Consider the following 25,677-nt stretch of genomic DNA (forward strand, 5'->3'; position numbering starts at 1 on the left):
CCTGAAATGGAGAGAAGATAGTGGATAATAGTATATACCTTTCACATAAGGTGACAGAGCTGCAGAACAGATGTAAATAAAATAATAGCACCATAAAGCTAGCTTTTATCACTTCATATTTACTATTTTAATTGTAGTGGTGCCCAAGAAGTGCTAGGTACTTTCCAAACAGAAAATGATGGTCCTTGCAATGAAAGACGTACAGTGTTGCCTCTAAGAATTCTATTATTTGGAAATCAATATGCAAAGTCACTGGTAAGGAGCTATACAGAGAACACTCAGGCACGTTCATTTTAGGCACTTTGTTTTATTTTCCAAAAAATTGTCTTTATATATAAACCATTTCATTCTCTCTCAAAACATTCTACAACTATACAGCTGTTTGCTCCATCATTTGCATAGGAAATGCCACAAATACAAAAATAAGGAGGAGCGGGGGGGGAGAGGGGCGGGGGAAGTAGGGAAAAAGAAGCAAAACAGTAACCAATTTATGCATGTGTTTCCATGTATAAACATTTGAAGCCTTACAAAATTATTTACATCATTTGTCAACTATTTACAATTAAGAGCAATGTTTCTAACTATAACAAACAAAAACTATAATTTATCATCAAGTGTATGTAAAATGGTCTTAAAAAATGTCTACCATATACCACAAAATAAATAAAAAGACAAACAACAGTTTTAACAAAGCTATGTTTTCCTTTGAGACCCTTTTTTGGCTTTTTGGTTGTTTATTCCACCTATTGGTTGACATAATGAAATCACAGTTTGTGAATTGCATATGTGTATTGGTTGTTTCCTTTATGTTGTAGATATTTCGGCCAAGTCCTACAAAGTGTAACCTCGTTTTTTGGCCCTTCATTTCCTATTTCCAGACAGAACGCTGTGGACTAAGTTCACTGTTGGTATAAAAGGGCAGAACTCCTTTGACTTCAGTTGCATCTATTTATGTCAGCAGTGACTTTTGTCTGGTGTGTGTCAATGTTAACAGTGGATTAACTAAACTGCACTGTAATTTTAAATAAAATTACTGTATCCTTTACCTTCTGGTAAATTACATGCAACATCCACATGAAACTAGATCATACTGGTGCTAAACCAGCTTAACATGTCAGTCTATGAAAATTGCATCCTAAATCCTTCTTTTTAAAGTGATACTAAGTTTAGCTTGTAGTAAGAGGTTTAACATTCTGTATATTGTAACTATCCTCATTATTTAAGCTTTCAACATTTGCAGTTCATTCTAAATGTTTTGCCCTTTTAAGCATTTTGAAAACTCAATCCTGTTTTGAATATTCAGTGCATAATATTTATTTTAACAGGTACAAAATGTCTGAATGGCTAGTTCACTTTTCTTCAGAAAATGAAACTAAGTTGGTAAAGTTTTGAGAGGTATTTAAATAAATTTAATTGAAAATGTGCCATATTATCAAATGTACATCTGAAAATTCAGAGGATTCATAGAAAACTTTTGTAATAAACCTTAAAAGCTGATTTGCATATTTACAAAATCGTTGTCATAGCAAACATGCAACATACTGAACAAACTTTTTGTTCTATGGCTGTTTATAATTTTTTCCTATATATTTTATCTCCACAGAAAGACAACATTTAAAAAAAAAAAAAAACCACACAAGTACTAAATATGTCCAGTAAAAACCTGACAGACTACAATTAATGGCTTGTCCTCTGTGTTCATTCGTCTATGCCCTCCCATTAATTCATTTACTAAACATTGCCACAGTAATGACAGTGCTTTGGTCAAAACACCGTAAGAAAATAATCTATAATGATGCAATGTGCTGAGACATAATACTTGAGATGAAATCTGCTGACTAAAGCCATATACATGATCAGAGCAAACAAAATAAATGACTGAACACTCTGGTACTGTGGTACAGTGTCTTCCCTGTTTCCTCATAAATATACAAAATATACATTTCCAGTTTCTTTGGAGACTTTATGGATAGTCAATAGTCAAAAATTAAAACTAATTCTAACCACATGTTGAGAGTCATTTGGAAATTGCATAGATACAGACAGCCTCCATGTCGAACCCAGCGTTTAGTTCTGATGTCTCTTCATGTGCAGAGCCAGGTGGTCAGAGCGAGAGAAGCTACGATTGCACACAGCGCACTGGAAAGGTTTGGCCCCTGTGTGCTTCCTGTAGTGGCGTGTTAACTCATCGGAGCGAGCAAATCTCCAGTCGCAGCCATCCCATGTGCATTTGTACGGCTTCTCCCCTAAAACATTGGGAACACACAGAAACAGATGGTTAGCTGTGACTCCACAGCTGAAAAACAATTAATGAGAACTCATACTAACTGCCAATAGTTTGCACTTTAAAGGGGAGGGGGGGCAAAAAGAGGAGAAGAGTGCTCATGGTTCCTGATGATTCGCAGATATATTTAATACTCGCAAGTTAATCTTTGCTACAAGAATTTTGTTCTTGAAATTTGTGGTAAACAGATGCCACTGCAGAGACCTATAAACATAAGCTAATTATATACACCTATTACAAAAGTAAAAATATACACCTAGAAATAATTACATGGAATTGAAAAATACACACACACCCCCACAATGAGAGGCGGTAGAGAGAATCATATTACAATCTGCTCTGACTTAATATATAAATTATAAAAAAAGTTACAAGAGCCATACATTAAAGAAATATATTTTTAAGATCTAGTTTAAATGTGGAGAAAGGTTACTATAAGATTATTTATAATATAGAGATTAAGAGCTTCTGATGTGCAAGTAAAACCAGAATTGGTTATGCAGTATGTAACAACTACAACTGGGATAATATTTTCTAAAATAAAAAAAAAAAATTAAAAGGGTCAACTAATAATTCTGCAATAAAATCATGTGGCCTTCTGGCTCAGGACAGCTGTATATAGAGAAAAAACATCTAAAAGACTAGTCTAAAAGACTCAGGCCCAAGTTTTCAAAATTGGATGTCTAGAATTAGGTGCTTACACAGCCAGATTTTTCAGAGGTGCCAAGCCCCTGCTATTCCTATTAACATGTGGAAAGTGCACAGCACCTCTGAAAATAAAAAAAAAAATCTGACCACATTTATAGATGCACCTAATATAGATTGAAGTGCCCAGCTTCAGGCAGCTAGATTAGAACATGTTGGCCAAACTACCTCAGGTATTTGCATTAATCCATTTCAGGATTAAAAATGGGACATTTTAAGCACACCTATAATTTGTTTAGGTTATAATTGTAGTTATGTTTGTTGAAATACTGGGGAAATACCAAGTCAGAAAGTCAAGGTGATTTCTTTCTCTACAACAGGGAACCAGTTATTTAAACAACAAAACATTCATCTGCTTTGAAGCTGTCATGTATGTAATGTCACCCTAAAAAGACAGACAAAACATATTTTTTATATAAATGGAGAGCTAGGATTGCCTATTTATAGGATCACTGCTAGAGTGATATACACTGAACTACTCTACATTCATTTCAAAGTGTCTTTAGATTAGGGCTCTCGAAGTCTATTTTTTTTTTAAAGTGTTACAAGTAACCCACATATTAACAGAGAGAGAAGGTGGAATTTATGAAAACACTCAGCTTTGACTTAACTGTGCTCCCATTGAAGTGAATGGTAAAACTTGCATTGACAAACGGGAGCAGAGTTAGGTCAGTGCCAAGTGCTTTGGAAAATCCCATCCAGAGTATGTTGTGCATCACCTTCCTCCTAGTTTTGATCACATGGACCTTCTCCACTCCCATTCACACCCAATAACAATCCTCACAAACCAACTACAGCTACTTGGAAAGTATTTTAATGTACGTTCAGCAAGTGGAAACAAGGAAGAAAGCCAGCACCATGTGACCAGACAGCTCATTTTGCACCATCAACAGCCCAGAGAACACCGTGTGAGACCCCCCCCCCATGTCAGAAGATTAAGAATTCAGCAAAAGTTAAGGTTCTGTTGCTTGACAGCAGAAGAGCTAAATCCCTTTTAAAACAATCAAAATTATAAAATCCATCCTGCTTGTAGAGTTTATGATGCCTTTTATGCTCAACTCTTCACCTACTGCAAAAGGAGAGATTACCCCATCTTCATGAATGGGAAGTAACTCCACATTGGCAGCACATTCACACTGAATGGAGTCTACATCAAAAAACCCAGCAATTTCTTAGTGCACAAGACAACCAAGATTTATTAATATCACTATCATCCTTGAAGTGTATCATTCTTTAAGAGAAGCACACTTAAGGCCTGATCCAGCTCCTAGGAACCTAATGAGATGCTTTCCATTGATGTCCATTCCATTCCAATGGAAGAGGATTTAGGCTGCAACCAATTATAGCTCAGTATTTGCTCTGCATGACTGTGACCAATGAACACGGTAAGGCATCATTTGTGATAGCACCTATGTCCCAGACAAGACACACTATAGATGAAAACAAGGATGTTGTGTAAACCTGATAAGTGAAGCACTACCATTACTGGAAAAGCCAGTTGAGTTAATGTATTAGAATCCCAGAGGTATAATGGCAGAAGTCCAGTACAGGATCTCTTGCAGTACAGTAACCATCCTTCCAATATCTAAACTGGGTCTTCCTATAACTTGCTCCATGGTTATTAATGCAGTCTTTAGAACATTAAATTGCACATGACATGGACACAGAAGAAGAGGCCACTTGTAGGTCTGCTTTGTGGTAAAACAGAAACATAAGTATACCTCTTTTGTGGAACCCAACAGCAGATGTGCTTTCTTTAAGAACATCATTATAAAGTTTTTTGGGATCTGACTTCAAACGCTTTTTAAACAGATGTTTTATTTTGCTTATGACTAATTTTTTAAAAACCAAATAGCAGCGTAGATAATGTGGCTCTCTGGTAGATACAGGTGTTCTTTTAATATAGTCTTGTATTAAAGGCTGCCTTCTTGTTCTCAGCACCTCAGTTGTTCCAACCTTGCCCCAGGTAGCAGCAGAGAGAGGAGGAAGGAGTGGGAGACACCTCATTGGGAAGGACCCATTATTTGAGTATTTTTTTTAAGAGTTAGTTTTGTTTTGGGGGTGGAATGGGTCTGATTGGGGGGGGGGGGGAAAGGGAAAAAGTTATACTAGCTGGAAGGGAGTCTGTGGATATCTACATAGATTTTGGGGGAGTGGGGTGAAGGAGACGCAAAAATTTCTCCACAGTTCCTAAATTTGATGTTTATATCACACGTCACTTCTGTTTTCAGTTCAGTTTTAAGAGCTATGTTACTTGCCACTTGGTGGTAAAATAAATTCAGAAGGACCCCACCAGTTGGAAGAGATTTAAGGGGTAGGTGTGGACCCTGCTAGCTGTTCTATGTACACAGAACAGCTGGCCAGAAAACAGAAGAGAAACTTTTGATTTAAAGAAAAATTCCTGTTTCTTTCCCTTAATCAGATATGACCCTTCGGCCAGTCCATCTTTCCCCTCCCCCACCCCTAATTTTCCCTCCACTGAAATGTCAACTATATTTTTCATCAAAAATTCAATGTCAACGAGCTCTAATTCCCAGCAGGCAAAGTGGGCTTGGTTTTAAAAGTGGCCATAGTTTACAATGCTACAGCTATTCCTGCAGAGGTGGGATGGGGTATCAGGAGTTTTATGCATTCCTGCACTGCAGCACACTGAACACATCCATAAAACCGCCTTGTGTAGCTAGTGCCTACTGTGCATACCACCAAAGCCAAACCCACATGTAACTGCTGGTGGGATGAAATAGTAGTATGCAGACATGTAGTGCATAAGTTACCAATATTCTGGACAGCAGTAACTTAGGTGGCCTTGTTGGGCATAAGTTACTAAATATCGCTGTGAAATCCTGATTCCGCTGATGTTGACAGCAAAAAACAAAACAAACAAAAACAAAAAACAAAAAACCACACACCACCTCTCATTGACTTCAGCGGGTCTTGAATTTCACCTCAGATTTCCAGGGGAATATCAGCTGTTCCCAGTGCCTACCCTAATTGCTGCTCATTATGCCATTTCATGTCACAAGTCTGTGGGAAGATTCATAATAATATAGCAGGTTATGGAGATGGCAGCCTAGATAGCTATGTGCTGCTGCTTCTCCCCATGCTGTCATAGCCCCACCCTGGCTTCTCCAAACTTTACCTGTGAAGAATTTCATTGAGGGTATGTATGGAGGAGACTGAGTAAGTGTAACCCACACACCTCCTGGCTGTGGTGTTGTGTCCTATCTAGTGGCACTGAGATCTCTTAGAGAGATAAAATGAGTCTTCCCTACAGAGATAAAATGAGTCTGCCCCTGGTTATTAGCTAAGGCTGTCATCTCATGCTGTAGCAGCTCATGCATTAAGCTACACAGGTCCCCAGTTCGAGCCTGCCTGCCAAATGACCAGGGTCTGTTGGCATTTCATAAGCACCTCATGCAGTTTGTTTTGAACATTACTACTTTTATGTACTAGAAATTAAAGCCATAACACTGCCCTTCACCCCTACTATGGCTAGCAGTGTGGGAACAGAGAACTAAAAAATAATAAATAATAATAATGTATTTTTAGCTCCAGTATAAAGGCCCAGCTTATTTTGGAGAAATCCAAGAGGTGAAATACTGAAAGAAAAAAATAATAATCTATGTTTGTGATGCTAGTTTCTGTTGGAAAGTTCTTGAAGGGAATCAATTTGAAATGTTTTTCTTTTGGGTGTGGGGAGGGAGAGGCAAGTGAAGATAGAGATTAAAAACTTGTTTAAAAAGGAGAGCAAAAGAACAACTAGCCCCGGTACTGTTTCAGCTTTCCCAACCCATACACATGTTTGTGTCATATTTAGTGGGAAGAAGAATTTGATTTAAGTTCCTGTGGCAAGGGGAGGGGGGAAAAACGCATCATTATATATATATATATATATAAATAAATAAAAAATATAAATAAAAATATAAATAAAAATAAAATGCTTCAAGATTGACCTTTTTAAAAAAGGTCATTCTTGTTCTTTGCTATACTGAATTTAATGAACAGAGGAATCTGTTAAAAGAATAAAGCCAAAGAACATTGAATGCTTTATCCACTATTTTTGTTAGCTACATAGTAATGCAAGATTTGTTTACTTTAACAATTGTATGAAATACAGTAGCTGTACAGTTTCAGAAATATTTGGTTTCCTCCAGCTGTTTAGAACTTCTTGGTTTAACATCCTATAGAACGCCATTGGTCATCAAATACTGATGTACTGTAGTTCAGTTACTGGAACATGATCACTGTATCAAACAAATATTTCACTGTAAAAAAAAGGCTAACTCCTCCACTTCAGGGGAGCTTCCATGGGATTTGTTAAAATGTCAACACTGTTCAAGTAAAACACCATGGAGGAAGCTGGTACCGAGTTCTAGCCAAATAGCACACTCCAGGCCTTTCTTCCAAAGCCAGAAATATTATACACAGCTCTTCTGGGAAACAGAACTGCTTTCTGTTGAATTATATTTCAACAGGATAGAGGTTTCATACATTTAATTGGATTTTTGCATCATCTCTTTCCAGTATCACGGATTTTAAGTATTTTGTTAGGCTTTCACATCACAAAATGTATTTTAAGTTCCTCAACTGTTAATATGTATCCATTCTCTAGCTAAATAAAATAAATAAATGTATTTGTATAGCATGCGAAACAACCTTGTAAAACTTTAGTGCAAGTGTTTAAAAAACTTTGTTGAACACTAAACTAGTTTGGAATTGCTTTAGGAGAAAGCACTTAGCAAGTGATAAGGAAAATGTAACTTGAAAACTTTCTTGTAACTCACTTGTCTTTAAAGCAAATATTAATGGTGTAAAGGTTAGAGAGATGTCAAAAGGAGGCTTTGATGTCTATAGGAGGAATGCTACTGAGTACGCAAGCCTTCTCTGTTACTTCACTAACCCTCCCCCATTGCCCAAGTGGTTCCCAAACTTTGGCCAACAAAGCCCTTGCTCGTACTGCAGAGAGCTGTCTGGCCACATGGAGGTGGCCCTCCTTAATTTAAGATGCTGAATCACATTAAAATAAAACTAAAAATACATTAAATATTATCCTAATACTACTTCACCACGTAAGCAACTGCTGTAGATGCCACCTGGATGTTATTCAGTCACCAGTGGGAGAGGAGAAGCCCTGCTCCATTAAAATCATTTTCAGCAAAATACCATTTAAAAAGCCCCAAATAATTAATGAATTTCCCAGTAACAATACAAAAAAAAATATGCTTCTGTTTAAAAAAAAAAAAAAATTTAAATTAGTGACTATTTAATCAACGAGTTATTCATATAGCTGGGGTTATCTTTAAAAATAAAGCTAAAAATTACAGTTTTTCACTTTGCTCCTTACAGTCAGGTAACTTAATTCATATTTTCCCAAGACACTGAGCATTCAATAACTGTTGTTAGTTTCCACTTGAACTGTGGACACTGAGTAGAGTTGGGTGGAAAATGGTTCTCGTCTCACACACATTTTCGAGAGTTAGAACATTTTCTTCCCCACTGAATTGGAATGAAAAGTCAAAATCATTCATAAACAGAAAAACGAATTCCCTTTCTCTGCCTGAAATCCCATTTCAAGTCAATTGAAACATTTGTTTTGATAATTTCAAAACATTTCATTTCAAATGTTGACTTTGAAAAGTTTAAAAGGATTTTTTTTTTAATCAAATTAGCTTAAGTTTCCAAACAAAAAGTCATTTCAAACTGGAAAATTTCATATAGAAAATGTCAAAAACAAAACATTGACAATTTCAAATCTTCCCCTCCTACCCCTCACATTTTTTCAAGTTGGGAAATCCAACTAGATCCTGTTTTGCAAACAGTTTTGGTTTCAACAAATGAGATTTTTCGACAAAAACCAATTAATCAAAAAGTTCCCAACCAGTTCTAGTGTGGAGTACCTTTGGGGAAGAAAATAAAATTAAAACACCACACACCAAACCACACAGCTTAACTTTAGATAATCAAGTTTGAAAATTTTGGCTGTAGCCTACAAGTGTATATGAAGTAAGACTATCGGGGCGAAGAGGGTCTGAAATGTTACCCCACTGTCCTGTGTTTTGTTGCATGCAGAGCACACAATGATGTGGTATAAGTGACTTAACACCACATGTTTGGAACAACAACATTATGAATGAATTATACTGGTCAAAGGATTGTCCATTATTTATATGTGACAATTCCCAAAAGTGTGGTATGTCCTGTCCTCTCATCTGTACTGTGAGGTACCTAAGGTGAAATCTTGACCCCATTAAAGACTCCCAGTGACTTCAAAAGGAGGCCAGGACTTTATCCTGGGTCCTGTTCCAAGCTAGTTTCAGACAAGACAGAATGGTGGGGGAGGGGACAATGGATAAACAATATATTAAGTATGTTCAAGGAAAAACAGCAGTAAAACAATAAAATGACCTAGTTACTCATTAATTTTAAGAGAAACTAGATTGTGGGAGTGTTTTAGAACTTTTCTAGGATACTAGTTTTCATATCCTTCCACCTCTAGAGCCAGTTTGCTTTAGTTACCAGATATGTTGAGGCCTGTAACTTGACAGAAAGGTTAGAGCTAATCTTTTTCAAGTTTACCTGAAATAACTTTTCTGTAGAATATCCCCCCTTCCTCTCTGACTGGACTAGAAGTAGTTGCTGGTGTATTTGTGTGTATCCCAGCTCACCTATGGAATACAGCACAGGTTTCCAGCCTTGACAATTTACCAGATACAAAACATATACACACACGCACTTTAAGTTTCCTTTTAATGTGCAGTATAAAACACTACTTAAAAAGGTGTTAATCAAAGTATTGTATCAGATAAATACAATATTTTAGAGCCATATGACAGGAAGCATTAGTCTTGCGGACAGGAGAGGGAGATCCAATTACTGGTTAATTAACCAATATTTTGATCTCCTTCTACCACAAATGTGTAGAGACAAGAAAACATTAGTATTAGGTAACTGAAGAAGGTGGATATGCACGTCAAAAATGTTAATCACCAAATCCTAGTTTTCATTCTTTTTGGGACTACAGACATGGAGAAGACATTATCTCCTCATCAGCCAATAAACATTCAGAATTCCCCAATGCTCTGAAGCACTTATTTTGTTAAGTGTTGTCTCATGCAGCTCTAGGATTACTGAGGAATCTTGACTGGCTTGTGAAGTTGTTTATTTTCTCTCCAGTATAACATTCTGTTATAGCAGAGGTGGTCTCTCCTCAAGAATATATGCAAACAAAAAGGCAGGGAATGCTAATTTTTAAAAAGTTGATTTATAATAAATCCATGCCATCTGCTATGTATGTGTATTTACATGTCACATATGGGAGAAGAGGGTTTCCTCATGCATGTATGGCTGCCAGAACTGCTTTGGAGTTTTCACACCTACAGTTCTGGCACTTGTAGGGTAAGAAGTTCCCCTTAATGAAATGTAATAAGTATATACTATAATCCTTAAGATCTCCACCAACTATATGTATATAAAAAAATAAAAACAAAATAAAAATTACCAAAGCAATAAGTTAAAGCCTTCTTTAACTGAAGGCAAAGTACTGTATACTTGCCAAATGAAAGGTTTTAATATGTCCTTAATCAGAGTTGTTAGAGATCACTGAATATAAATAATGCAGTCTGACAGGACAGGAATGCTGCTACCAAGATACTCAGACTAAACTAGGACATTACTAGTTGACATGAACCTCCCATTGGTGAAAGATTAGAAACATTTAAGTAAACAACCAACAACATTCACCCCAGAATATATTCCATGGAACTAGAGGAGATTCAATTGTCCAAGTCAAGCTCAGACATTAAATTACAATATGGAATGTCTAATCAAATAAGGGAAAGTTTTAATCACTGGTAATTGCTGTGAATCTTGGACTGTATTAGCATGTGTTGGTCAGTCTCAAAATGAACTATATTTAAAGCTAGTCTCTTAGGTCAACAGTTGCCTTATCAGGAATCAAATATCCTGGAAATGAAGTTTAATCCTCTCAGGGAGCAATTGACAGAAACAACCGTTTTTAAGCTTTCGTGCTTAGAGAGAGACATTTTAGGCTTTTAATCAAGAAGAGAAATTGCTGGACTTTAAAAAACAAAAAAAAACAAAATCTAACATGACTGCTCTTCACCTGACACTTCCTTGAATTAATTTTTATTAAGTTGTGCCTGGACAGTGAGAGATTGATATGACTGAATGACCCAGAACTGTAATAAGAGTCAGGCCTGTTGGTAAGACTTTGCCTCAAAAAAGCACAATATGGTAAAACATATTTCCCTAAAGCCATAATTGGAGATAAATAACCAAATCAATTAATCCCCATGGCCTACAATCATTCAATGAAGAGTTTGAAAAACATGTTACTTTCCCCAAAACTCTGGTTTTCACTGGATGGTGATGCTTTTCCATTGCTCCCACAAGCAACTAATGGATTTATGCAAAACTTATATAAAAAGATAACCAATTACTCTCCGCTATTACCTAACTGTTCTTTTGAGCAAGTTATTTCTGCCTTAACATCTGCTGATCACTTTGTCGGCAGTATTTTAACTTTGCTCCTCTTTTCATTATTCTAGTCTATTATTGACAACGGTTTACATAAAATCAACCTGAAAGTGTAATCTCTAATAGGTAAAAACCAAATCTTTCCCTGTAAAGTATATGAATAAAAACTTTTTACTGCCATTTCCAAGAGGCGGGCCCCAAAAGATCTCCATGATAAGAATTACCATATTTCACATATTTTAAGTAATTTTCTTTGAAAAACCATTGTGCTGATTACAAGAGTCAAGCACATAAGGAGTATTAATGACTGAGATTAGCCTCTCCTGCTCTGTGGCTCCAATGCATCCAGGGTGCTACTTTCCAAGATGTTACAAATGAAATCAGCATATTGGTAGGACAGTATTGTGGGTTAAGGCACAAAAGATTTGGGTTCAATGCCAAACTCAGTCACAGACTTCCTGTGTGACCTTGGGCTTGTCACTCTTTTGCTCTGTGCCTCAATTCCCCATCTATAAAATATGGACAATAGCACTTCTCTACCTCACAGGGATGCTGTGAAATGCAATGTACTTCCTGTGAGGTGCTTCATTACTAGGGTGATGAGGCCCATATAAGTCACTTTTGGGGAAGGCGCCAGCACCCAGTCCTCCTACATTCTTCACTGTCTTTCTTTCTAAGATCAAGCAGAGCAAGCTGAATGCCTATCATAATGCTCACTGTGTCTTGGAAGGTTGAACCTCATAAGCCCCTTCCCCTTGAGTGGGGAGAAGGAAAGAGAAGATTTCCAACTAATGCCCTGCTCCCTCTTACTAGCCTTCTCTGTGACAAAATCCTTGACCTGCCTAAGCTGAAGTGGAGGAAAAAACAAAACTGGCCCCTCTAACGGGAAGGCAATAAAGCCACTGGCAGTTGTGACCCTCCTGTCAGGCCTCTTGCAACCCTTTTTGTGAATGTATCTGGGGAAAGGCAGGAGAGCTGGGCATGTTTTGCAGAGGGAGGGATATAGATAAGATAGAAAAGGATACTTGGGAAAGGAGGAAGAGAAAGAAATAGGAAAGGTGGGAGTGGAGGGAAGAGAATGTCAATCACTAAACATTAAAGAAAGATTAAAATGATGAAAGAAAAAACAACATCAAAGGAGTAAAGCAGGGAAAAAGCAAAGACTGAAGGACAAAAGCAAGAGACTCAAAAGTAATACTTGTTAATATTTGAAATTAATATCAAATGACTGTGTCTCTCTCACATACACACACTTTTGACTAAATGTACACCTCCACGATTTCCCCACAGTTCAACAGCACCATTTGTGTTTTTATAAACAGTACCAAGTCAAATATACACTGACATGTATAGCTCTGGTAAATGGAAGATATAGATTCCTATGGGCTGTTCAAAGCCTGTTGTCCACCACTGGTTCTGACTATGACTGACCATCACAGTCCAATTTTGGATCTACTGACATGAAGCCATATATTAAAAGCAAGTTTAACATCTTGAGGCATTGAATAAGTTAACAGTTGTCCCAAGCCTATATAAACATTTGACATAACTAAGGATGTTGAAGTATTTTGACTTGATCTCATTTAAGGAATGCCATTTCTCTTGAGGTATCTAGGCTTTCACTTCCCATCACCACATACAAGCTAGATCTATAGATAGTTTCTAACATTAACTGCAAAACTATTTCATCTCTCTATTAATGGCAAACCCATCATGTGATCAGACAACATGCTTGTACAAAGACAGTGTATAGAAAACCAATATGCAGCTGAAAAAACATCCTCGGTGTGTGTACCCTGATGTGTACAAAACAATGATGGCGTTTCCTCTAAATAGAAGAGAATACATCTCTGAAACATGCAGCTGCTCACAGAAATGAAGCACTGGAGTCTACAACTGTAGTGCACTGTTACAGGTGAGAACTCAGACCTCAGTGTTTAAAAAGATAAGCATATCGGTACATCCGGGGGGAGGGGGGAAGAAGGGGGAGGGGGAAAAAAAAGAGGGTGGGGAAACATAGTAGAGTTGTTAATGGGGGAGCTGTTGAAGTATGTTCAAGCAACATGAAAGAAAGTTAATAGGATGTATTTATAATGCACAATTATCTGCTTTTCTTTGACATTTGACAAGTTTTTCAAGTTGGGCACATACCTTAAGGCACTAGCATGAACAACTAATTTTACTAGAGTGTAGCCTATAATAGATCCGGGTTTTTTTTGTTTATTTTAAACACATTATATGCTGGTTGCACAATACAAGTTATGAAACTAAACTTGTCCTATGACCAATAGGTCAATGTATTTTAGAAGAAAAATCCCTAATATAAAGCGATTGAAGAAACCCATCTATACTGAAAGATGCTCCTACACGTACACTAGCACATACTCATTTTAATCAGCTAAAGATGGATGATCAAATGCTAATCCATGCTAGTAAAATAATGCACTGTAGTGCTTTTAAGACGTTACCTAAGAGAACTTGACACCTGATCCAAAATCATTCAGAGAAGGATACAAAAATACATTCTGTACCTTTGTAACTTGGCAACAGCAGCTGTTTGCCTGTGTTCAATTTTGAGGCTACCAGCTTATCAACAGTCAGAATTCCCTCCATAATTTTAAAACAACTGAAGTAACTAGCTTTAGAAAAATACCTATTTCAGGAACTGCAACAAACACAGTAACTTGATTTTGGAACACAATTTTCACCTAAAGGGTTAAAGTTTTTGTTTAAATGAAAAAACAGGTCCCTGGAACAACTCCAATAAAATGAAGGGAGCTTTACCTATTTAAACCAGGGCTGGATTTGACCTACCCTTTAAGAAGAAAAATATAAGGGGGAAAACTTTCAACTCTCAGCCATTTCTTATGACCTCATTTAAATGTGACTTATGAACCTGCCAATTAGTTCATATTTGAATGAGGAAACAGACTATGGCTCACATTCTGTCTTTCAGAAATAACATTTCCCTTAAGTTTGTTCTCAAAGAATGTCTATTAAACTCATTGAAAGCCATTCAGGAGGGAGAGACTCCTAAAATAAATACTGTGAAAGGCTGAGATTTTCCAATACAAAGGAAAAGCATAAGGTCTGTTTTGACTTTAATGGCAGACAAACTTTGCTGCAGGCACTTTTGATTTTAAAATGACAGATTGCTGAAGAGGGTGGAGGCTGTTTGGGAAGAGAGAGATTGCAGCCAATTTAAAAGGTATTGTCAAGAAACTAAGAATAAAGAGAAAACAACTTCAGTGGTCCATGATTACTAAAGAACGGGTTTAGCCAGATAAACAGGCCTGCTACACCCCTAAGGGATTTGAAAGAATATCACACAAAACTTTATTAAACTGGATTAGGTGAGACTCACCTATTAAATTTAAACTTTGAAGGTAATTACTCCATAAAAGTACAGGTATTTTTAAGATTAAAAGAGAAAAGTTTAATAGCGCTGCATAAATCCAGTTGGTTTAAGGGGGCGCACAAAGTAAGGGTGGAATTTATACAGACAAACTCAAAACTCATATGCATAGCCAAATTTAGCCCAACAGGGCTGATACTTCCCTTTTGAAGTCAAAGGGAAAATTCCCATTGACTTCTGGGAGAATTGGGCACTTAGCATATCTCCATGGAGTTCCCTGAGGTTATGTCCACTTTTACCAAGGCAGAATTTAACCCTTAATCTTTCAGTTCATTCATTTATACAGCACTGGAAATATCAAATGGTGTGCAAAGGGTCTGAACACAAGCACGCAAGGATGGTTTAATTTAAAAACCTTGGGTTTTCAAATGGATATTGAGAAAGTGTCAAACTTATTCATACTCTACAATAAAAGGTAGGTAACAGGAAATGGACTAACCTGTTTGTATTTTAACTCTTTGGACAATTTATCCCTTCATTCCCCTCCCTAGAAGACCCTTTGTATTAAAGGCTTACTTAAATTCACTAGAGATTTTATCTGAAGCAGCATTCTTGTTTCTATGAATAGATCAGCTTCCCTGACCTTTGTACACTTAGCCACACTGCTGAGGTCAAATGTCTACAGGTAAAAAAGTGGAAAGCAACATTAACCTTTACTCATCCATAGCAATAGGTACTAGTGATCACAACTTTGGTAAATATTTCTCTATATGTACATTAATATGTTTATTAAGAATTCTAAAATTATCAGTACTATTTGAAGATATGAAAATAATTATGCATACTTCTGAAAATTTTAAGAGTGATTTTCATTTTTACAATTACTTGGTAAAATTACATTTTAAGCTTTATCTTTTGGTCTGTTCCTACAGTCACTGTATATTAACAAGTTACATATTTTCAATCTAATGTTGGTTTCAATGTAATAGGGCAGTGGCACCCATTCTTTCCTTACTAAAGAATCTGTAAAGTAAGATGCATGTTGCATTCTATTATATTAGTCAAGTTTACATCCTCATTAAAAATTAAATTACTCTCTCATTAAGCTAGCTGGTAATGAGTGATTATATGTATCACAAAATGTTTGTAACAATATTCTTGTTTAGTCTATTGCTAGTGGAGAGCACTGACCTTTGCAAAGTTGCTTTTCATTTTTACTGTGGCTGTAACACAGATAACTGCTTCATTTATGAAAACTGGATTTCCATAGTAACATTTAGCCTGGAGATATTCAGTTTCTTTACAGTAATCCAACAATCCACTCATAGTAACTGTTGAATACAAGGTCTTTTTCCATAGAGAGGAAATACATTGTGTTAGATCATTGCTCATGTTAACTTTCGTTTTGACTTTTGCTTTTAACTAAGATGAAACCATGTTATTCATACAGTACAAATTTAATGTTGACAGGCTTACTACAGTAAGCATTTTGCTTTAATTAGAACCAAAAGTTACTCTGATTTGAGGATCACACCCCCATGTGTAAGTATTTCATATTGGAGTACAGATACCGCAACTAGATTTAAAGAAGATAGTGGCTTCTTAGCCTAGGTTTCTTTGAAAAACCTCACAATTTTCATTTCAAAGGTTCAGTTAAACTGCAAAAACAATTTTGTAACCAAGTCCCCTGCACAAGAATTATCCTGAACTGTTAAAACAGTTCTCTTGTGATGTCAGACACCTAATTTAACAAACATGTATCTAAACTGAGCTATGGTCAGGACAGAATGGTTCCACTCTCTTTCCAATACGTGTTTTGTAACACCCATGCATGTCAAGTAGAGAAGAGAACCCTTAGCTCACACTGGAGTCAGTGAACCAAAATTCACTCTTCAATTTATACCTGTGCTGGTCCATTAACTGAGATTGCATGCATGTAGCTTCAGACAGGATTTGGTCTATGGTACGAATAAATAGGTTTCACACCTCAACCCTGTTTTTAATTTTCTTACCATTTTAGTAACTCTTCACCAAGAAATAAAAATGAGATAGATTTTTTTAAAAAGAAAGTATTTGGTTTTTAAACATGCAAGTTTAATACTAGAGAAAAAGCAAATGGAGAAGAATTTTGGAGCTATACAGAAATCTGAGGAGAAAAATCTAAATAGTTCTGTCAGCACTAGTATTTAAAGTACAAAAGCCAAAAGAAATGAGAGTTTGTTTAATTAAATAAACAGAAATAATCATATATTTATTGTGCTTAATTCAAGACATGTTGGATTCCCCCCACCCCATCAAAATAATTTTTCTTTTAAAAAAAGCATTTTAAGAGAAAAATTGAGGGTTTCAAAGGGAATATTTTGCTTGTTTTCAGTTCTTAAAAAAAAAAAAATTACTATAAGGAATTCAACATAACTAAACAAATATGTCTTAAAAATAAATGGGTAACTTCAACTTTTATTGACAAAGTTGGTTGATTTAACTGAACTATCTACTTCAGGGGTTCTCAAACTGGGGGTCAGGACCCCTCAGGAGGTTGCAAGGTTATTACATGGGGGGTCATGAGCAGTCAACCTCCACCTCAAACCCTGCTTTGCCTCCAGCATTTATAATGGTGTTAAATATATTTAAAAGTGGTTTTAATTTATAAGAGGGGTCACAGTATGTGAAAGGGGCCACCAGTAAAAAGTTTGAAAGACACTGATCTACTTGAACCTAGCCCATTCTGCAAAATCAAAGAAAGAAAATATGACAAATCAAACATGTTTTCTTTTTTTAAAGATTCATAACCAAGGAATGAACAAGGAAAGTACATACCAGTATGAGTTCTCAGGTGAGCTTTTAAGTGGGAAGACTTTGTATAAACTTTTGTGCAGCCTAAAAAAAAAAACAAAAACAAAAAAAAAACCAACAGTGGAGGGAAAAAGAGAAAGCACATCAGCAGGGAGATTATAAACAAACCTAGAGAATTACAAAAAGTCACTCACTCACACTATTCCGAAAACATTTAAAAACTTACTACCTTGTGGCAGCACAATCATTTGAAGTTTCACATGATTTAAAACAGAAAGTTCTTATGAAGGGGTTGCTTTACATAATCAAGAGAAAAAGCAATACTTAAGATTCTGGTATCCTTAATTACTTATGATGTTATACAAAAGGATAGCTGCTACAATCTAAATACAACTGAGAGTTCACATTTAAATTACATCTGCTACATGAAGAAGCCACACCTGTTACTCAAGGATATATGAATGTCACTGATGTCCTTTAGGAACATTTAAAAAATAAAGTTCTCTGTGTCTGATTTTTCCAGGGTATTACTCAATATCACTGTTATTTACCATAGTTCTACACTGAATTTTTTTTTAATTCAGCATTTGTGGTATTATAACATTTACTACATTCAAGATACTATACCCTGTATTATATTTGAGAGGAAACTAGTTTCTGTTCAGCACAGTGTTGACATTTTATATTTGGGATCACATATTTCATTAATGAATGATTAACATTTGCTGCTAGATTCATCTTTTAGTCTAGCATACAAAATGGATGGACTTCAGGAGGGGTACATATTTGGGGTTTTGGGGGGAGGTTGGACAATTTTTAAAGACAATTATAGTTGACAACCAAGGAACAAGTGTACACACTGAATTTTCTGTTCATATCAAGATGATAACTACTGTAAGCTGGACAAAGGATATGGCCCTATGTCCATGTCAATGGACTTCAATATGCCAATTTACACCTGTTGAGCATCTGGCCCATTGCACGTTGAAGAAGTTTGCTACAACAAAGCATGAGCCAGATATCAAAATTGTTCAATGTTAGCCTTCCCAGTAACATTTTTTCCCCAGAGCTATAAGTTTTGTGATACAGGGATCCACATATATGTATTTAAAAACAGTAAGAACTGATGTATTATCTTCAAGAAAAGTGGGTGACAATTATTTAAAAATTGTAAGAAAAGATGGCACAGAACAATAAGGCTTTGGAGAAGAAGAAAAGTTGATTTGGGTCTCATTGTAGCTGGACCACCATCAAAGACAGTCATTTCCACCCGTATTGTGATCATCAATGTCTGCTTTTTTTCAAGATTAAAGAAAACATTTGAGTGATTTATTCTCCATTAGGATAGATTGCTTACCAGGATAATCACAGTAGTGGATACGTCTCTTCTCCAGGTCTGGGTTACTCCTTCTATTGTATCTGACTGTCTGGATGTTCTGTGAATTTATTGACATGGCCACCGGTAAATTTGGATTTTGGATTGCCAGCTTGGAAGCTATAGTCGCAGCATAGGATGGAGGAGGGGTTAAATTTTGTAGCATTTCTGCTTGTCTATCGGGACTTCCGGGCTCTGAACTTGGGGGTGAAGGAGGGAAGTAAGTGGCCTGTGGCTGAAGAAACTGATTTGGCATTGTGTATGTGCATTGGGGGATACCCTGGAATTGTTTCATTGTAGTCTGTGGAATAGCCGAGGAGAGAGTGTTAAGGCCGGCCATGGCTGATGACATGGAAACATTGTTAAGAGAGTCCATTACTGCCGCCTGAGTAGTAGAATTGGGCATATCTAAATCCGGTGAACTCAAGAGCTGATATAACTGGCCCTGCTGGGGTGTGAGAGAAAGATGAATATCTGGAGTAGGAAGCTCCTGCTTGATGAAAATGTTGTTCACGTCGGGAGTTTGGTGAGAGCTGAAGATGCTGGTAAACTCTGGGAGAGCCTGAGTGGGGGTGGGGGTAGGGGCAGTAGTTTCACTCTGATGACTGAAGATGGTAACTGGTTCTGTCTTGATGTGGGTTACACATGGTCTCTGGGATTTGTATAGGCCAGTTCTCAGATGAGTAATGTCAGGAAAGAAGACATTCATGTTGATACTATAAGGCAACCCTTCACTGTCAGTGAAGAACTGGTCTACAACTGAGGCACTGTCTCTTCTATATTTTTTATGTTCAGGGATGACAGGAACTGGTGGAAGCTGAGGTGCCAGATATTTCTCCATTTCACATCTTGTCTAAATAAAAACAAAAACATATAATCCACATGATTTGTTAACAAACCATAGACAAGACAGGACATAAAGAATGAAAATAATAAATAATCTCTTACGAGTACTGTTTTACTAGACGAGCTAAACAAATCCCATCTCTTCCACAGGGGAAGTTTTAGTCAGAATAATGAGACATAGTAAAACAACCCTGCCTTTTATAATTGATATGCTAATCAACAACTCCAAGAACAAAATCGGCTGAACAATGTTTATGCAGAACAAGAGTAAAAATATTTTGAAGTGTATCATAATATTTGCAATAGGATAATGCAACACACAAAAAAATCATCTAATTCATTTCTACAATTCCTGTACTCTACTATTTCACCATTATTCTAAGAAGTGTATTGACATTCTTTTACAGGAAGTTCACACACTTCTCTTTGAATTGTTAACTGTAAAAACCATGCCCTCATCTGACTGTTTGAAGGCTAACATTTCAAATATGTATTCATACTTCAGAACAGATTTAGAACATAAAAGAAAGTTATCTACTGGAAATAAAACCTAAAACAGGTGTAAACTTATAAACAATATAGAATAACAAGGAGGCAGGACCGTGACTTTAAGTTACTATATATTTGATGTAAAGAGTCCTTTGGACTGGAGTAACAATGTTTTTAAATCTACAGAGTCTATAATTTGTTAAGAATGGGATAACCATGTTTCTATTCATGGTCACACTCTAAAATCTTTAATTTCTACAATGAAATCAGTCCCTTAGTGCAGTGGTAGTAGGGAATCCGTGGGTGGCGAAAGCCTGATACATTACTGGTACAGTCATCAGTAAAACATTTATCATGTACTCTCCAATGGGCAAATGCTACATTCCCCCTTACCCTGTAAAAAGTCCAGTCATACCAAATCCCTCTAGCACCCCTAAAAACAGAAAGCTGCTGACAAACAGAAAGTCTACTTAAAAGTGTATTTCAAGAGCCTGTCTCAAAGAAAAAGAAAAAACAAAAAATCAAAGACAAGCGTTTTGTGTGTGTAGTGAGCTAGACCTGTCCTTAACGTGCCAGGCTACTTTTTCCAGCCCTTGTTTACAAGCCAAGGCCAGCTTGCTTTGAAGGCAGAAACATGTATTCTTTGAAAAGATATCGCTGAGCCACAGAGACTGAAATATGTCCCACTAATATTCATTGCCTTGCTTATCAATTCTCGGGAGGAGAATTCTTCCTTAATCTTAGTTACATTGGAGATAGCGACTGAGTGACTCCGACTGAGATCCCAGGGCAGGGCCCCCCTTATAAATTCACTTTGGAAGGTGCCTCTGCAGAGGTTTGTCACACTGCTCAGGATCTCACAGGCTTGTCTGCTCCGTTTCTACAATGCCACCTGTGCCACACAAGGCTACTCACTATAATAAACCGCACACGAAACTATTCAATGAAAGAGTCAAGGGCTGGAAATAGCCTCAAACGAAGCCCGTTCCTGAGCTAAAATCAGGTTGCGGTTGGCGCTGGCTGATTTTAGCTCTTCCAGCTGTTTGCCTGTGGATCTGTTGCCAAACAGTTTTCTGGGACGCGCAGAAAGTCCCGACATGTCTTCCCCCCCGCCCCAGTCTAACATGACCGTGCGTGGGCGAGAGAGACAGGCGGCTGCGCTAATTCTGCTGCTGGGCAAGTGCAAAGGCAGCAGCTGTAGCTTTCAACACTCTCGCGGGACAGCTCTGCCCCTGCCCGCTCGAATCCGCCTTGAGCTGTTGGGAAGTTCGAGTCCCCGGCGCCCCGATCCGGGCACCCCTCGATTTCTAGTAGCTCCCTGGCCGGCAGCGCCTGGCTGGGTCCCCGCCCGCAGGAGGGGGAGCAGAGCGGCTACTCACTTGGAGGCGCAGCGGAGCCGGGAAGACGCGGACCAGCCGCATCCCAACGCAGGGCGGAGCGAGGGGGACAAGCGGGGACTTCGGGCCCCAGCCCCACTCCCTTCTACCCCCTCCTAGGTGGGGCTCCCCGCCTCGCGCTGGCTCCCAGCTGCCGGGCGCCGCCCTGATTCCCCCGACACTGCCCCACCTAGTGAGCGCTGCCCGTGCGGGCTGCGCCGGGCCCCAGCCCCAGTGTCTAGGTGCACGGCCAGGAGTGGGACCAGCCCAAGCGGCTTCTCCTTCCTTACCTGCACCATCTCCTCCGCCGGGATCCTGGCCCCGCCGCCCGGCTGTTGCTGCTTCAGATCCTCCCCCGTGAACATCGCCGCGTCCCGGGCGCCCAGCACGGGCTTGAGCTGAGCGAACACCGGCTCGTCGGGCTGCTGCATGGGACCCAGGCGGGCGCTCATGGGCAGCACCCGAGTGGCCATGGCCGAGTGGGATCCCTCCGGAGCGGGCACGCAACCTCCCCCTGCTGCCACTGCACGGGGACCAGCCTGGGGCGAGGGGATCACTGCCCTGGCACTCGCACCCCAGCCCACAATCCCGGCAACAACTCCACTGTCTTCAGCGTAGCCTCCCGCCGCTCTACCTGGCCCGGGGTAGCTCTACTACTGACACATGCCCGCCTCTATTTCAGCCGACCCCACCCTGGCCAGGCACAAGGGGGCTGGCCCTGCGGGGCCGGGCTGCCTATGGGAAGCGAGCTGCCCGCCCTCTTCCCGCCTCCCTGGGGCCGGGAGCGTGTACCCCGCTCCTGACAGCCGGAGCCAGCCAGGGGGCGGGGGCCTGTGGAGTCAAGGCGCTCTGCACGTTTTAGGTGTTGTGCCCGGGCTCAAAGCTAAGGTCACGGCCCCTTTCCCCCTCTCCGCTTTGGGGAGGCAGCTGGCAGGGAGCGGCTCCACTGCTGACAGAAGCCAGCCAGGTTATGTGGAATGACAGCCCCGCATTCCGAGCTAAGCACCTCGGGAAAGCAGGTACCCGACGCACACTGCAACATGCTGATCAGTTTAAAGCCCAAAGCACAGTGCGCCTGGGGCTGGGGTTTCTAAACGCTAATGGATGGTTTGTGCAGACATGAATATTCAGCAAGAAAGAGGAAGGTTGGGGAGCAAAGTGGAAGTGGCTTTGAACAAGTGCTATGAAGCACTCAGTGAGGCCCATTTCAGACTTGAATATTATTTATAGTCGCTTTGGGAAGCATTTCTCCAGTAGACATTTTAAAATAACCATCCTCAGGACCGTTTCATCTTCAAAGGGCTTTAGAAACATTCATGCTCATCTATTATTTTGTTGGGGTTTTTTGGTCCTGAAAGCAGTTCATACTCCAAACTTTGTGCTAATAAATTTCAGGCATAGCCAGCATTAGGATACACATCTCAGCAATATTCCAGGAAAGTGCTATTATAAAAATAGATCAAAAGAGAAGGAGGAAGGGAAAGGAAAAAAGACAGGAGAAATAGAAATAACGATGCCTTCTTTTCCTCCTCTAGGAAGAAAGTGCCTGTCTATTTATGTTTTTTGTGTTTGTGTGTGTGACACAAAGCATGCTCTACTATAGACCAGTCATTTGCAACCTGTGGTCCACCAACCCCTAAGAGTCTGCCGACTATGGCTAAGATTTCTAAAGGGGTCTGCCCCTCCACTGGAAAATGTTTAGGGGTCCGCAAATGAAAAAAGGTTTAAAGCCCCTGCTATAGATGTTGCACAATGAACGTAAAGGGGAAGGAAAGAATGTCTTAATACCTGCAATAGAAGTTAAATGTCTCATACTGTATATGAAAATACAAGATGTGAGATACTGGAAATAAATCGTATTTCCGCCTTTTCTTCTCCCAAACCAATCCTGTATTCCACAGTTGATGTAGTGATCATCACTAATCCCTGGGAAACGTTAATGGCATCCACCCACTCCTGGATTTACAGACAGACGTTTGCTAAATTTCAAAAATATTTCTCTGGTCAACCTCGCACTCTCCTCCACCTTTCTTTCAGGCACTGTTTCTCCACAGCAAGCAAGGTGTTGCTAAGTCTGAATGCAGAAAGTTAATTACAGAACCCGGAAAGAGTTTAGCATAACATTTCTTTACACAAACTGTCTCTTTAGGAATGTTCAGCCACTTGATGTTTGTTGTTACTAAAGTAGAGTCGGCTACTCCCCTCACTCTGTAACATTCAGAATAATGCAGACTAATTTCAATCCCAAACCTACACATATAGCCAAGGATCACACACAATCTAATTTTAGCATCCTTCTCCAAAGTATCTTGAATTAAATTTAATTATCCAGCCTAATTTTAAAATAGTTCGTTTAACAGAAGGCTTTTCAAGTCTTATAAATAAGAATATATCGTTTATTTTCCCTTGGTTGTTTTAAACTGTAATGCCCTTCATGTACCTCATATTAACCATTCTGTTCATTTAAATCCAATTTATTTTGACTTTGAACCATAAGATGTGCTCTCATAGGAGCCTTGAACACCCTTTCAATTTTTTAAAATTACAAATTAAATATAAATTACAGTCAGCAGCAGCTTTAAACAAAACTGATAACCTCCCAACACACTGGCTAATACTTCAGTCTCCTTAGACTCTCAGAGATCTGATCTAGGTTAAAAACCAGTTGGAACATAGGCTCCTGGCATTATAGATATAGTATACACATTATAATATATTACCTACTTACATATATTTATTATGTAAATCAAATGTTTGTGCAACTTGAAATCTTTCTAAGCCTTTTTCAATATATGTAACTTAATTTAAAATATATATATGTTTTCTCCTCATGATTAATAAAAAGCCCAGCCAGCAAACACTTATTAGCCTGGTGCCTAACTTAAGTGCTGGCAGCAGGAAAGATATGTCTATACTTAAATGCTTACAGGAGAAGGAGCTCAATATGTTAAATTTAAAAGGACAATATCAGGCCTACCCTCAAACAAACAAACAAACAAACAAACAAAAGCCCACCCTCTCTCTGTGTTACTAGAAATTGGCCCAGTGCTACACTTATTACTCAAGCACAAGTGAATACTTTTAAAAATTAACATTTTCTTTTTGGCACTTCACTCACGATTAAATAGGCTAGTCAATTTCATGTTTATTTCTAGTTAATTTTTTTTTTCATCTGACTTATCCACAGATGCAAGGTTTAGACTGCAGACAGTGCAGGGGGTTGTTTAATTCCAAACAAGCAACTGATTTCATTTATATAAAAAAGATAAATTAAACCCTCCATTATTATTAGGTTTTATACATATGTCTATATGTATGTTTTAATGTATAAGACAAACAATATCAGTAATAAATTGACAACTGGCAGTGTCCCTTTAATAAAAGTTTTATGAAATCAAGTATTTATTGATAGTCAACTAAACATCAGGAAAACAAACCTTTCATAATTACTGAGAATATTTCCATCTCTTTCATTATGCATATAGAAGTTAGAAATAAGTTTATGCTTAACAAACAAATTGACATTCAGATTTTCCACTGAGGTCCTTTTAAACTGAACATAATTTCAAATATTTAAATAAGAATTTTGGCATAAGCATTCAGGAATTAGAACTCTTAGTATCTCACTGAATGTAACTAGTTTTAACATACTCTACAACAGAACAAAAGTAGAAAATAACTGTTTACCACAATGGTAACTATACAGATATGAATATGTGAAGAACACCTTCCAATGTGTTTAGTTACTGATAAGAGAGGCACAATGCTCTACACTTGAAAAAACATTTCCATATTAAATAAAAAGGGATTAAAACTTTTGAGGCTATTCAAATGCTTCAGGTTCTGAGCAGGCATCGATCCAGACATTGTGAATGGATGTAGACTCAATTACGTTGAATTTTCTTGTTCTTTGCATTCTTCTTTGCTTAGTACTGCTATGCCCATAAGGGAAGAGTGG

General features: G+C 38.2%; 1 protein-coding gene across 1 annotated transcript; it reads right to left on the bottom strand.

Moving 5' to 3' along the window:
- Positions 1-287: 287 nt before the first annotated feature.
- Positions 288-22,361, bottom strand: KLF5 (KLF transcription factor 5). Its single transcript, XM_054013338.1, has 4 exons — positions 22,010-22,361; positions 18,991-19,861; positions 17,658-17,717; positions 288-2,246 (listed from the first exon to the last, which is right to left on the bottom strand). Exons 1-4 carry the CDS (start codon positions 22,190-22,192, stop codon positions 2,068-2,070), a joined length of 1,293 nt encoding a protein of 430 aa, XP_053869313.1. The 5' UTR covers positions 22,193-22,361; the 3' UTR covers positions 288-2,067.
- Positions 22,362-25,677: the final 3,316 nt, after the last annotated feature.

The sequence above is a fragment of the Malaclemys terrapin genome, chromosome 1 (genome assembly GCF_027887155.1).
Source record: "Malaclemys terrapin pileata isolate rMalTer1 chromosome 1, rMalTer1.hap1, whole genome shotgun sequence".
Taxonomy (NCBI): domain Eukaryota; kingdom Metazoa; phylum Chordata; order Testudines; family Emydidae; genus Malaclemys; species Malaclemys terrapin.